At 48.3% G+C, this 13,940-nt stretch overlaps 1 protein-coding gene and 1 non-coding gene across 3 annotated transcripts; one reads left to right on the top strand and one right to left on the bottom strand.

Moving 5' to 3' along the window:
• Positions 1–1,372: 1,372 nt before the first annotated feature.
• Positions 1,373–6,846, bottom strand: ATP5MF (ATP synthase membrane subunit f). 2 transcript variants are annotated; one of them, XR_004312589.1, is made up of 4 exons: positions 6,693–6,846; positions 2,942–3,049; positions 2,229–2,407; positions 1,373–1,507 (listed from the first exon to the last, which is right to left on the bottom strand). XR_004312589.1 is itself a non-coding variant. In XM_006172657.3 (4 exons), exons 1-4 carry the CDS (start codon positions 6,703–6,705, stop codon positions 1,479–1,481), a joined length of 267 nt encoding a protein of 88 aa, XP_006172719.1. In that variant the 5' UTR covers positions 6,706–6,841; the 3' UTR covers positions 1,373–1,478. The 2 variants fall into 2 exon arrangements, 1 of the variants encoding a protein (XP_006172719.1); XM_006172657.3 differs by having other exon boundaries at positions 2,229–2,345; positions 6,693–6,841.
• Positions 6,847–12,862: 6,016 nt separating this feature from the next.
• Positions 12,863–12,934, top strand: TRNAW-CCA. Its single transcript has one exon. It is a non-coding gene; the product is annotated as a tRNA-Trp (tRNA).
• Positions 12,935–13,940: the final 1,006 nt, after the last annotated feature.

The raw sequence follows: 13,940 nt of genomic DNA, 5'->3' as shown, positions 1-13,940 counted from the left end.
CAGTTTGGTCCCTCAAGTTGGCATCATGTTTGTGTAGGCATCGAGGCCTATCTGGGGCTCCCTGCACACCACTCTCTGGGGAGGGAGTTGGTGCGGAAGAGCCGTGCTCAGCAGCTCTGTATGGAAGATGGCCCTTCCCTTCAGGGCCTCATTCAACACCAGGGGGCCGGTGGATCATTTAAAGCTACGGCCAGGGTGTGCTTGCTTCTTCCCGTCCTGCTGAATCAGGCTGTGCCTATCTGTGTGATTTGAACGAGGCAGCCCTTCAGGGCAAGGTCAAGTGCACCAGGGCCCGCTCCCAGGTAGCGGCTGTTGAGAGGAAGGGCGTGGGGCTCTCCCATGTGAAGGTCTTTTCCCTCTGGGCTTATTTTCTTGGGGCACCTGCTTGACAGTGTTTAAGGTCTATGTTAGGCCGGAGCTCCAGACACCTTTACACAGATGATGCAGTCCATCTGTGTACCTACCTCCTGCCCTATGGAGCATCTGTGCGGTCACTCGGACACCTCTGGTCTGGAGGAGGGGCCCCTGCCTCTGAGCCTGGAAATGTGAAACGCACCTGCGACCTGCTGGGCAAGTGGGCCTATTCAAGTTCAATTACAAAAACAATTTTTATGAAGTTGATTAATTAAAGCTTGTTTTTTAAGCTGTGTCTCGTCACTTTAGGGACTCTGTGCTGAGAAGATTCTTGCTACTGGCTGCAGTAGCTGCCTGGCACGAAGCTTTGACGTTGGTGCTCACTTTTGCCCTTTTGGTGAATCTCATGATGGGAAGTGATGCTGCCAAGGAAAGAGAGGCCTTTGTACCAGTAGCTGGTAAAGTTTGAAAGCCTGGCCTTTGGGATGACCACTTGACAGGCATCTTTCATTTCAGATGTTAGATACTTGTTCATTCTAATTCAGATCTTCTAGGACATAATTAGCCACAGCACCTCACCATGTTACGCTCCATGCAGTATATGCTCACCACACGTCCCTTAATAAGAAACCAATTCTGACCTAACGTCACTTTTCTTAAGGCCTTTGTGAAGGGTAAGGAAGAAGTGCTGGATACAGGGGCAGTTGCGGGTGCTTATCAGGGCCTGTGCGTCCCCTTACTCCCCTTAATCATCCCACTGAGCTTCCTTCCCACACGTCCTGACTCCCTGGTACCCCAACACCCCCAGGGTGGTACAGAACGGTAGGGGATGGGAAGGCATTCTTAGGAACCCGGGGCTGCTCTATACTGTGACAGTGTCAGCTCACAGGAGGCCACTTCAGCACTGCAGACGGGAGGCTCTAGACCCAGGGCATCTAGACTGGGCAGAACCACCCCATCCCACCTGGTGCGGTGGGAGCTACCAGCGCGCAGGGGAACAGCTGAACCAGTGAGGCAGTCCAGGTACAGTCATCTTTTATTGGGTGGTGATTCTCTAGTAGGATGTGAAAGGATTCGGGGGTGCAGGGCAAAGGTCCTGGTCAGGAATGCAGAGTGCGCCTCCTTCAGTGGTACTTGCGCAGCCGCTCGTGTTCTGAAGTTAGAAAGCAAAATGGTAAGTTTCTTCAAAGGTGTGGTCAAAGCACAGGCTGACGGGGAGGGTGGCAGGCTAAGGTCACAGAAGCCATCCTGAGGTTTCCTTTCAGATGGCCCAGAACCTGCAGAATTGGGTGCTAATGTGCCACCTGGCCAGACTCTTCCTTCCTAGGAGGGACACCTACTCAGACAAACCATGCCCAAGACCCCGTCCTTCACGGCCAGCGTGCTTTGGGCACCACAGACTAGCAGAGGGCTGGATGCTGTCAGAAATGGCCCAGGCAACCCAATCGGTGGCCACTGCACACTGTTCCTGGCACTTCCCATCAGACTGACTCCTCTCCGGTCTCAGCACCAGGAACAACCATGCTTTTACGGAGCGCTGCACAGACTCCGGACTGTGGCACTCGACCTGTTTCCCTCCTCACACTGGCTGCTGGGAAGATACAGCCGGATTTCCCACCAACCTTTGAGAGAGCCTGCAGTATCCTACAGAATGCTGCCTAAGTATTACCCTCACCCCAGCTTCATCTTATTTTTCCTATCTTTCTCTATACCAATTTTCTCACTTAAAATAATATCTTATATACTGTATTTTGCTAAGTCCTTCCAATCCCTCAGCTGTCAGAATGGTGCACTTCTAACTAAATCTGACAGTGAACCAGCATCACCCTGCCATGGGAAACCCCACCGCAGGCAGAGCAACCCCGGAGACTCACTGAGCTCCTTGTAACAGCGGCAGTAGTTGAAGAGCACGTAAGCTGCCAGCACCATGGACAGCCCCGCGACGCTCCCCTTCTTCACGTTGACGTACTTGTTGTAATACCGGTAGTAACCTGCAAACAGGAGAGGAGGCCACGCTCTGCCCGTTCTAATGAGGAAAAAACTGAGGAAAGGCCTGAGGGCAGGAAGAAACAGTCCGCAAAAGGGAGCCACAGAGTGGCCAGAATTACAAAGACGAACACAGAAGGGGAGGGGCCCCTGAGGAGGCGGGCGACTTCACAGGCCCCCAAAGGATGATGACATGGGTTCCCCAGGACCAATCTGACTAGTGCACTTTAAAATGCACGGGCCTGAAGGACATTTCAAATATTCGTCTTGGAAGTTCTGCCTGGCAGGGGGTGAGCATGGTGGACTGATGTCCCCTATGCTTCATTTTCATCTTAAGTCTTACAACAGTTCTTTAAGATGGAAGGAGTGGTACTGATTCCAAGCAACAGAAAACATTGCCTTTTCTGAAATGCCTCAGAGCCCTCCTTTGACAGGACCAATCAAACAAGGAAATTCAAGGGCTAACAATCTCGCCATGTCCTTCTCTACGTAACTTACTGGTCTTAGACAAGGCTTTTACTGGCCAAAATAATTCAGGGCAAAAAGAGACCTGAAGGCCCAGAGACTTGCTTTTATTTACGCATGCCCTTAAGGCTCTGACCTCTTTGAAACGCTCCAGCAATGCCTCTAGGGGTGAAATCCCGCATCAGTATCCAGCTTGGCAGCTCCCCTAATTTGACATCCAGGAGCCTCTTCTCCTTCAGTGGTACTGAAAAGGTAGAGCAAGAAAACACACACTCAAAAATCCCCCAATAACACAAACACCTTTCGTATCACTTACCTCAACCATTCAAGAAAGGTGCATTTGATAACATCACTGAACAGAGGCTGCCCGCGACGCTACGGATAAACCTGGCACAGCAAATACACTGTTTTAAGCCAGAGCCTATGTACTGGCAGAACTACTGCAGCATGAGTTTTATTAATGAACAGGACTGTGCATAACAGCTTGCTGGGAATAACTGTGAAAAGAGAACCAAGGGCCATGAGGAAGAAATAAGATGGAGGATAGATGTCTTATTTTATAAGCAGGGGTTGGGGAGACTAACTCAGAGAGGTTAGGCAAATCTTGGCCAAAGGCACATGGCATGCAGGCTGCGGAGGCAGGACTCGACCCTAGTCTGGCCCCCATGCTCCTGAAGCCAATCTGACTTCTACCTCAAGCATCCTACCTCAGACCACAGAAGTCAGATGACAGTAAAAACCACTCCAAAGACCCAATGGGCCCCTTCACTTTCCGATGAGGATCTGAGGACAGGAAGGGCTCCTGGTTGGGGCCATACTGTATTTATCTCTGGACTTAAGAGTAAAACAGGAAGGAGGCTAGGGAGGGCCTGGCCCTGTGAATGTCCAGAAGCTCATAAGGAGGAAGTGGTCTCCATTCCCTGTCCTCTTCCCAGAGATTAACTTTAAAAAGCTGCTTAGCAGGTGTCCTCTTCAGAGCAAGAAATCAAGGACTACTGCCTCTTCTTAAAGATGACCAGTCACAGGAGGTGCCAGACTAAATTACTCCCAGGTTTCTTCTCCATTTGGGGGAATCTAAGGAAAAACTCAGGCTCCTTAAGGACCAGCCTCAAGAGTCCACTGTCCACTCACAGGTCTCCTGACTTCTCCCAACCCTTAACAAAGGCAAGGCTGTCAGGCTTAATGACAGCTTCTAATCTACTACAGGTTGCCTGAAGAACTAGACATTTGGCCTTGATGGACTAGACTGACTGCCTGTCAAGAGGCCGTAAGTGACAGGTGGAGACATACATGGCTTTAGGGTCATGGTTTAGGCTGCCCGTCCCAAACAAACTGGCCCAACCTTCCAACTAGACTTAGCCAAAAATATGGAGCTCCTACTGCATGCCAGGCAGCATGCTGAGCACCGTGGATACAGCACTGACTGCAGATGAGAGCCTTGTTCTCAGAAGCCAGCATTCTATTGAAGACAACCATCTCATAGCCACTCATCTTCCCTGGCTCACACTTCAGCCAAACCCTTTTCTTTTTCTCACATATAGCAGGATTATTTTCACCTGAGGGCCTTTGTATCTGCAGTGCCCCTGGCTCATCAGGGCTACCTCAACTTAAATGTCATCTCCTAAAAGGCCTCCTTCCCTGCCTGCCCTGTCTCAAATGCCAGCACTTCCTTCCTGTATAACCTGAGCTCCACTTTCCTCGTCTGTGAAATAGCTTATTCCAAGGACTGAATGAGAATCTATGTAAAAGCACTTGGAACAGTGCTCAGAACTGTAAACTGTTAGTATTACTGTTGGAATCTCATTAAAGACTATACAAAACATTCAAGGAAAAAAGGGAGAGGGTCAAGAAAGAAATGGCATAGAACCGAACTTTAGGACATTTTAAGCATATAGAGTTTCAGAAACTGATTGCATCCTTTATTCTTTTACAAACAGAAAACTGTAATTAGTTTGGTCATATTTTTGAAATGTGAGATAGTCAAATGAATTTCAGGATATGTTCCAAACCTTTACTGGAGTTTAGTGTCAATGATAACTGAGCTCAACACCAAACAATGTCATCTGAGAATGGTCTATACCCTTCTGTCACCTTGCCTGTGCTGTTTCGAGAAACGTTTAACACGTACACATCTTACGTCTCCATCTTGTCTTCACTTGGATTAGTAGGCTTTTCGTCCAAGAATTACAAAACCACATTTCTTCCTGAGTAAGGGCACAGTGAATCTTGCATGCAGTGAGAACAAACATGTCATTCTAAAAGCACCTGGCTTTAAATGAGGCAGCGCAGTGAAGAGTGGACTATGCAGGCGCAGATGCTGCCACCTGCTAATGCTGGGCAGTGAGCACAAAAACGTCCACTGTGTTATTCTATTTCCTTTGTATTTGAAACCTTCCATAATGAAAGGGTTGAAAATGCTTTTAAAAAAAGAACTATGCTGGGAGAAATGTGCAAAAGAAACAGCATTTTAAAAGTATTTTCGACTGGCATAAGGCTGGTGACTCAAAAAAAAAATCAAGTCACTGCTAGGCCAGGTGAAGCCATTTCTTCACATTTACACATACTACGAAAACATACTCACGTAGTCCACATTCTCATTATACATTCAGGTGCTGACATAGTGCCTTGACATATCATAGGAGGAAAAAGCCAAAAATTTAAATTTATTTTCCTACATATTTGTTTCTCTACTATGAAGACAAGACCATTTCCATAACCAAAACAAGAAATGTATAAGCACAGAAAAAAAAATCATTAGCCTTAAGGAGAGCCAAGTACAGCACCATCACAAAACTCCAAGAGACCATCAGATTCATCAGAGATGTATCTACACTTAATCCAAGAACTTCTTGTTTTGCTGAAGACAAAGGCCTTGGTCCTTCGCAGCCATACTGGAACCCTCCCCCAACACTCCTCTGCAGTGGCTGGTTCACACCAGCAGAGTGTGGTGATGAACAGAGCAGACTCTGGCATCAAGTATTCTGGGTCTAGTGCCACGGTGTAGCTGTGTGCCCTTGGGCAAGTTACTGCCCTCTCTGTGCCTCAGTTTCCCCCTTTGTAAAATAAGGGTAACTATAGTGCCCACCTTGGTACTTAGCTCTAGATACTATGTAAATAGGAATTATTATTATCTTTCTGCCTGTCTATGAGCTAACTGAAGGTCGAAGTTCCCCACACTCAGTTCCTGGTCATGGCAGAGTTTCAATGAAGGTTGAGAAAGGACCACAGGTTCTTGGGGGGGCACGTGGCTGCTTGGCTTGATTTTATGACTTAAAGAAGCATACTGTCCACCTATATGGAGAGGCATGGAAATGCCAAGTGTCTTCTGGGTGCTAAATCCAGGTTTGTTTCCCAGCTCATCACATTCATGAGCTGTGACCTTGAATGGGTCACTTCACCTCTCTAAGCCTATTCAACATACACAGGCGTCGAACCTTCCTGGTGTCAGGCACCGTCCTAGGCATCAGCTCCTCCTAGAACTTAATTTCAGCTTCGGCTTTGCGCGTAGGGTTCAGGTGCAAAGCGCCTGGGTCGCGGCAGGGATGAGAGCAGCTATTCCTCAGCGGGGAGAGAGAGTGGGGCCCGAGACAGCGCATTCCCAAGCCCAGAGGCGCGTCGCCGGGCTGCCGTCATCCTCCCCACCGCAGCTGTGGGCCGCGGGCCCTGGGCAGGCGGGAGGCGCGGCGGGGACATCGGAGAAGGGTCGGACGGCGCAGAACCCTGGGCAAAGGGTCCGGTGCACCTCAGTGAGGGAGAGGCGAAGGCCCTGAGCGAAGGGCAGGAGGCTCTGTCACTCGGCCCCTCCCCTCCCAGTGTGGCTCTGAGCACTGGACCCCGAACCCGACTCCTGCCTGCAACCTGGTGGCCTTAACCCTCCGGACACTCACCAATTGACGCCATCTTGGAGTCCTGGCTGTCCGCTTCTCGGGGCCGCGCGAGGACTGCTGGGTAGAGAGCATGCGCCCTGGGAGACCCAGGAGCAGAGGCTCACGGGAAGCAGGTCTTGACTGGTACGAGGCTTGGGCTGCAAGTGCGCCATGGGTTGAAGGGCGAAGGCCTTGGAGGGCAGAGCCCCGCGACCCCGCAGTTGGGAACCCAGAGGTTGCGGTGGTAGGGGTGGGGGTGATAAGGCTTAGCCTGGACTCCCAGTTCTGGGAGGAAGGAGGCTGGAAGGAACCAAAAAAAAAAAAAAAAAAAAAGGGAAGTGAGGGAAGCGCATCCTAGCTTTCTTACTCTGTCGCCTTAAATTTGTTGTGAAAGATGACAGGGGCATATTAAGACCTTTCCTCCCATCTGTGCTTGATGAGAGGTAAGCTCCGACTCTCAAGGAATCCCCAGTCACCAGGAAAAGCCAGCGTCCAGGCTTAGGCTCCTAACAGCTTTGATTGAAGAGTACCTATATGTGTCCAGGCTCTGAGACTGCACTCTAGGGACAGAAATAAGCAAGACCCTAGGGTTACACAGCTCTAGCCCTTCTTTTTGCCACTTCTTTTCCAGGCACAGTGATGCCTCACCACCATTTTGGGGTTTTTTTCTGGAAAGACCAGGATAAGCATTCCTAGTTAAACAATTCTGATTTGGGCAAGATGTTTCCATACCCTGAATTTCAGTTTTCTCCTCTGTAAAATAGGGATGGAATGCTTAAACCTGGCTTCCTTGTTGTAGGAATTAAACAATATGTGTCAAAATAAAGGATTGAGAACTGAGAGTGGGTAGTGGAAATTGGACCAGTGAACTGGTTTTCCTCAAGAAAGTGACTTGGGCAGTTAATTATCAAACTCATTTGTTATCATTCACTGAATACACATTGCTATTTACTGGGTACTAGAGACACAGAAATCAACCAAAGTCTTTGTGTTCTAGGATTTCTAGTGTTGTGCAGGAGACAGCTGTGTAGACAGGTGAGAGCACAGCAGTGTATCTATGTATGCACAGCAGGAGGCCAGGAACTCCTTAATTAAGGGTAGGTATATGGTACCACAATAAAAAAAGTACAAAGTGATGGTTGAGATAGGAAGTGAGACTGAAGAGGCAACCAAGGGTCAGAACATAAATGCTGTGAATACTAGGTGAAGAGCGGAGTTCATCCTGATGGCTCATGGCAGGGTAAACAGATGTAGGATTGGCAAATCTGAATAATTTCAGGGGGCTCCAGGGTGTAGGTTCTGGGGTGATTAGGGCAGATGGATATTGGCCCAGAGTGTAAGGGTCAGAAAAAAGAGGTGGTTGAGGATGTAAGTTCTGGAATGGTTGGTTTGTATTTAAAAGATGTTCTCTCGTGGCAGGTTTTTAGATTCATTTGGCAATTTAATCAACTTCTGTCCCCTATGAGACCACAGTGGAGGAAGTCACAGCCAGCTGGCACCAGTGACAGCGGCAAGGGGTAGGCTTGGTTAGAGCTGCCTGCATCCAGGCACTTTGAGAACTGTACAATTATCTTCCCTATTCAAAAAAGAGCCCAAGTGTGAAAACCAAAAGGATTTGTGGGTATGTTAAAACTAAGAGTCTAAGCAGACCCTGGGGCCACCATGCATGGGCTTCCCCAAGACTCATGATTTCTAAGCCCGACCTATTCATCCTCAGAAGGAAGTAAGGACATGGGGTGATGTCCCCAGATCACCAGGTAAACCCCCTAGCCTTGAAGCTTGGTGCCAGGGTCACAACACTGGACAGGTGGGCTATAATTTACTTCTTCACAGGTCCATCAAGAAAATGCATTCCTCGTAATAAATAACCTTTAATGAAAAAGAATATGAAAATGAATATATGTATGTATATGCATGACTGGGACACTGTGCTGTACACCAGAAATTGACACATTGTAACTGACTGTACTTCAATTTTAAAAAAAGAAGGAAAACGGATTCCCATGAGGAATGCTTTTCTTTCCTTCTTTCTCTTAAAATAAAAATCCAATGCTCTTTGAGGTGGCTTTGGACAGTATGTTTCTTCTTCTGTGTATTGCACACAGAACGTTATTAATAACAGTTCACTGATGGAATGACCACAAGAATTCATTGAAACACTACTATGTGCAGAGTGGGCACTTGACTCTTCCAGCCATTCAACAAGTATGTATAGATCATCTGTTAGACTCCTGTGTGAGCATGTGCATGGGCACTGGGACCACAACCCTGAGCAAAAGAGACACAAACATTCATCCTCGGGGAACTTACATTGAAGTTATATATTAGTTATCTGAATGTGTGCCCTGGGGAATTCCCCAGGTGTACTCTAATGGAGAAGTTCCCCAAGAAGTCTTCATGACATCACATCTCTTCAAACATTAGGTGTGGGTTGTTACTCACATCTGCCCACCAGGGGGCACTATAGGCACAGAAAACCTTTGACTTTTTTTAATTAAAAAATTTTTAATTTTTTTCATCTTTTTTGAGGGGGAGGCAATTAGATTATTAATTTTTAATGGAGGTACTGGGGATTGAATCCAGGACTCTGTGCATGCTAAGCACGCACTGCACCACTGAGCTATGCCCTCCCCCTCAAAGAGTAAGTTTAATCAGAGAAATAAGAAAATACAGAAACAAAGGAAAATAGTCAAGCTAAAGAAAATAATAATAGTTTAGTCATTAAACAACGTCAGAGACCTTTAGTTCCTCCTCAAGGGCTCTAACTAGTATTCTGAGCCGGGTCCTTTGAGCGGTCCTGTAGATACTACAAGCCCCACCAGGTGGAGGAAGTTAACTACGTGATGCCCAGACTGTAGCCGTGACACAAGCTGCCACAACTCAGAGAACTGGCCTTAAAGAGATGGGAACAGACTGACCCTGGAACTGAAGATTACCTGTACTTAAAACAATCAGGATGACACTGATCTGCCCACCACATGACTAATTTCAAGATGACTATCAGAGCTGAGTGTAATAGCCCCTTCCCTCTGTCTGTACACCCCTGACACTCCCCTTTAAATGCACCTGCCCACTAATTGTCAGAGGGTGAGGTGAGGGGAGTTGGCTTTTAGACAGGAGTCTGCTGCCTCCTCCCTTCCCACCCCCTTTGCTGGCCTAAAGCAAACTTTGAGAGAAGCATTGTTGGGCTGCTCCCTGTTCAAAACTCCTCACCTCTGACACATCTCTGAGTCCAGTAAAGGCTCAACGGGGACTCAGTGTCTCAAAGAAAGGAGGAAGGATAAGGGAGCCACACCTGCAGTATCTGCTAGGGAGAGGGAGATGGGAGACCAGGGGTCTTGACCAGTGAAAGACACAGGAATTCAGGGTGTGACAGTTGGGGGAACTGCAGACATGGGTGGTTAGGGTTTGTGTGGGAGAGTACTTGAGGCAGTTTGGTCAGTGGTGGGTGTGAGGTTGAGTTGTGGGGCTCTGGGGTCGGTGTCTGATATGGCTGGGGAGCAGGAACCCATGCAATCTGTGATTTTGGGGTCTTCGAGGGTCAGTGGTTGTGGTTGGGTGGGGTCAGCAGTTTGTGGGTCTCTGTGGGGTTGGGGATGGTGACTTAGGCATGTGAGAGATGAAAGCAGACGTCCTTGTCTTTCCTATGTTCTGGAGAACAAAATTCACCTCAATGATAGAATCTCCTTCCGCTGGGGAGAGGATCCAACACTGGGTGAGGCATGGTGCCCTGCTGAGAGCCAGCTGGTTCCCAGTGCCCCAGCTCACTGCCCAGTGGGAGCAACAGGTGGGACCCCTGGAGGAATCACCTCTTGTTTTTCAAGTAAACATGTAATAAGTTCCCAGAAAACTCCTGAAAAATGGCCCCAAAGTCTTCAAGACCCACAGGCATTGTCAACCTGAGGGAAAGTACAGAGTTCTTCCTGTGATTGATGAAAAACCTATAGCCCACATTACACATTAATGGTAAAAGACTGGACAGTTTCTCCCTAAAATCAGGAACAAGGCAAGGATATCTCCTCCCACCTCCTGGGCGTCAAGGTCAAGTCTGAGTTCTTGGGGGGCGCAAAAGGGTAAGGCTATGTATCCGGAGGTTCCAGCTTTAGCGACATTTGGGGGCAGGGTGTCCATTTTAAATCCGACCGCTATGCAGTTGCTTCATTTCCAGCCTAATAATCCCCCTCGCAGGTGCAGGCGCGGAGCTGCTTCAAGGCCTCTCCAGCGGGGACGGGGCGCCTCCAGGGAAACACCGTGGTTTTATTCGAATAAAAACGCGCTTTTTGAGACATCAAGTATAGCAGTTTTCCATTGTTTGATGACAGAAAGTTTCTTGTTTCAATCCGTTCAACTTTTTTTTTTCCCTTTTCAAGTGAAACTGCTTGAGAACAAAAAAGCGCTACTGGGGTGGGCGCGCAGCTGCTGACCCCAATCGGGCGGAAAATCTCCCACGGCTGATCCCACCTGCGAGGGCATCGGGGTTAGGGGGCTTCCTGGGGGAAAAGAAATATGGCGGGGTGGGGGGCGGGGGCTCTCTTTGGCCCTCCCCACACACCTCGGCTGGAGTTTGGGGAGAATTCCTCGTATCAGGCGTGAGATTCCCAAGTCTGTGTCCTGAAGGTGCTCACTTCACCGTTCTGTTATTTTTAAATAACTTTTTTTTTTTTTAACGGAAGTACCGGGGATTGAACCCAGGACCTTGTGCATGCTAAGCACACGCTCTACCACTGAGCTATATCCTCCCCACCTCCTTCTGTTATTTTTAAATCGACTCTCATTAAAAAGAAATGTCTGTCTATCTGTCTGTCTGCCTATCTATCTTAGAAGGAGATACATCTAGAGATCCTTTACATCCAGTGGCTCTATATCTCAATATAAAGGGAAACTAGCATCATTTGCTATAATTTGAAAATAAAATACATTCTTGAAACAACAAAAAATTACTTTTCTTCGTGTTGCACCTTGAACTGGCGCCGTCCAAGCTCTGAGAAATGCGGGGAGGGGAGTGGGTGCGATGAAGGCTGTTTCTCCAGTTGCTGCAGCAAATTCACTACAGGGCGTACAGTACACTGCCGGGCATGGCCGTTCTTTTATAAATGACATGACACCCAGGAGGCCTGGATATGGGGGGGGTGGGGAGAAGGAAGGCCCTGTGGAACCCCGCGCAGAACCAGAGGCCCTCGAGTCTTCAGCCCAAAGCGCTCCCAGCCAGGCTAGTCGTGACACACAAATGAGGGACTATCTAAACCATTCTTGGTTCCCGACTCAAACAGCATTCTCTCTGCGTGTCCTAAAACTCAGAAATGGAGCGTCTCGCATAATACCACCAAGGATATGGAGAGTCAGCCTTCGTACTTCATCCAGGAAGCTTGTATGATGCCCAAGTCGGGGACAACTGGCTGTCCCACGACTCCCGAGTCCAGGTCTCCCAGATGCCAACTCCACCCCACCCTGCTGAGCGCAGCGCACCGAGCGCTACTGCTGAAGTCTGCTCCCGGTGGGGCAGGCGCGACATCCCAGCCATAAAGCGTTGGGCTCCCCTCCCCCACCCCTCTGTTCTTTCACTTGAAAAAGGTGAAAAGTCAGGTGGGACGTCGTACAGACCCCGGTGCCTGCGGGCGCTCAATGCTTCTTAGGGTAGTGGGTTTTGTTTTGTTTTGTCTTGTATCTGACGAGATTTCTAAAGGGAGTATGCTATTTTTAAAGAAAAAAGAAGAAAAGAAAAAAAGAGGAAAAAAAAAAGAAAAAGAAAACCGGAAACTTCTAAGCCTCCGTTTGGTAAAGGGAAATAGTGTCCCCCATAGGTGTGGCTCACTGCAAACCCCCGCGGGGCTCGGGGCGCAGGGGGGCTCGGGGAAGAGAGAATCCGGAGCCCTGATCACCGCGCTCCACCTTCCCTGTGAGCTGAACTTCTCATTTTCCAGTCTTTCCCCAAACATCGCTCCCTAAAAGCCTCGGCAGGGGAGGTGGGATTCCTGGATTAGGAGGGCGAGTAGTCCCTGAGCCCTCAGTTTCCCACCCGCTTCATTTACATTTACGTCTCGCTTGGAGTAGCCTCGTTATAAAAGGGGCAAAGAGCTCACAGTTAACCCCAAGCCACAATAAAGGCAGTGTTAGGAAAAAAATACTGGACACTGTATCTGACAACCGCTGAAATTGTCCCTCTAAGGCACAAAAAAGAGCGCTGTCCCCAGGGCCTCGTGGCGCAACGGTAGCGCGTCTGACTCCAGATCAGAAGGTTGCGTGTTCAAATCACGTCGGGGTCAAGGGCGTGTCTTTTTAGCCACCGGGATAGATTCGGTCGTGAACAAAACGGAAGTGGTGTCTGTCCGCGGGCTCCCAATAGTGGATTTTCTCTTACCTTTTCTTTAGTCCAAAGAGACTTCTTATGAACAACTAAGCCATGGAAAGGGACTTGAGCTGCAGGGCAAGGATGACCTGGAAGAGAAGAAAACCCCACGTGAGCCAGCGTTTAGGTCGTTTCCAACCTATCCTTATTAGGACTATTCTTCAGATAGCAATCAGGGAGGACATTAAAACAGGGCATGCAGAGACTTTGTTAATGAATTCACTCTGGTGTGAACAGTTTTATTGGTCCCCAGACAGATGTGGCACTGTCTCCTTGTTGATATTTCTGTCATCTTGATGAAGTCAGTTCCCCAGTCCCAGCTCCCCACCCCAACCACCATTACCACGCAGTTTAAGCTTCCTCCGTCAAAAGCCTCTGAACATTACAGCTAAAGAGAAAATACTGTGAGGTTGATTCAAAATTTATGTTGATGATGGAGTTCTTGAACTCTATGAGAGTGGAAAGTTACCCTGGCATTTATCACCTTGTTACTTAGGATTCATTTAAATCCTCCAAGAGGGGTATGAAACAATCAAGTCCCAGATACAAACCAGTTCCTCGCTCACGACCTGAGTGGGGAAAACCCCAGGTTAGCAGAAATGGAGATCGTTGTGGATTTATCAGGATTAAGCTTTCACTGTGACAGCCCCACTCCCTCTTCGGTTTAAACGTCTGTAAGTCTGTCCTTTGCTGAGCTTAAAAAAAAAAGCCTCCTTTAGGTGTGGTTTTTAAAGGCCAATGATTGGTGAAATCTCAGAATTGACAGCATAACACCTGCTTTGACGCCAAAGTGATTTGAATGCTCAACTATCTGATCTAAAATCAGATGTGCTACTGCTGTACCACAAAGTCACAAATGCCCACCTGTTTTGTATATTTATCACATGCTAACTTCTTCACTTCCCAGTTGCAGAATTCAGTAT

This window comes from Camelus ferus, chromosome 18 (assembly GCF_009834535.1).
Source record: "Camelus ferus isolate YT-003-E chromosome 18, BCGSAC_Cfer_1.0, whole genome shotgun sequence".
Taxonomy (NCBI): Eukaryota; Metazoa; Chordata; class Mammalia; order Artiodactyla; family Camelidae; genus Camelus; species Camelus ferus.
Note: the sequence above shows the minus strand (reverse complement) of the source record. Positions and strands in the feature narration are given on the sequence as shown.

Bases quoted from the DNA above. Each gene is read 5' to 3' on its own strand.
- ATP5MF (XM_006172657.3), bottom strand. The intron at 2,346-2,941 runs GTCAGAGCCTTA...TCCTGTTTGCAG, and splicing joins TGCTGGAGCGTTTCAAAGAG to GTTACTACCGGTATTACAAC. The intron at 1,508-2,228 runs GTGAGTCTCCGG...TTCTAACTTCAG, and splicing joins CCGCTGTTACAAGGAGCTCA to AACACGAGCGGCTGCGCAAG.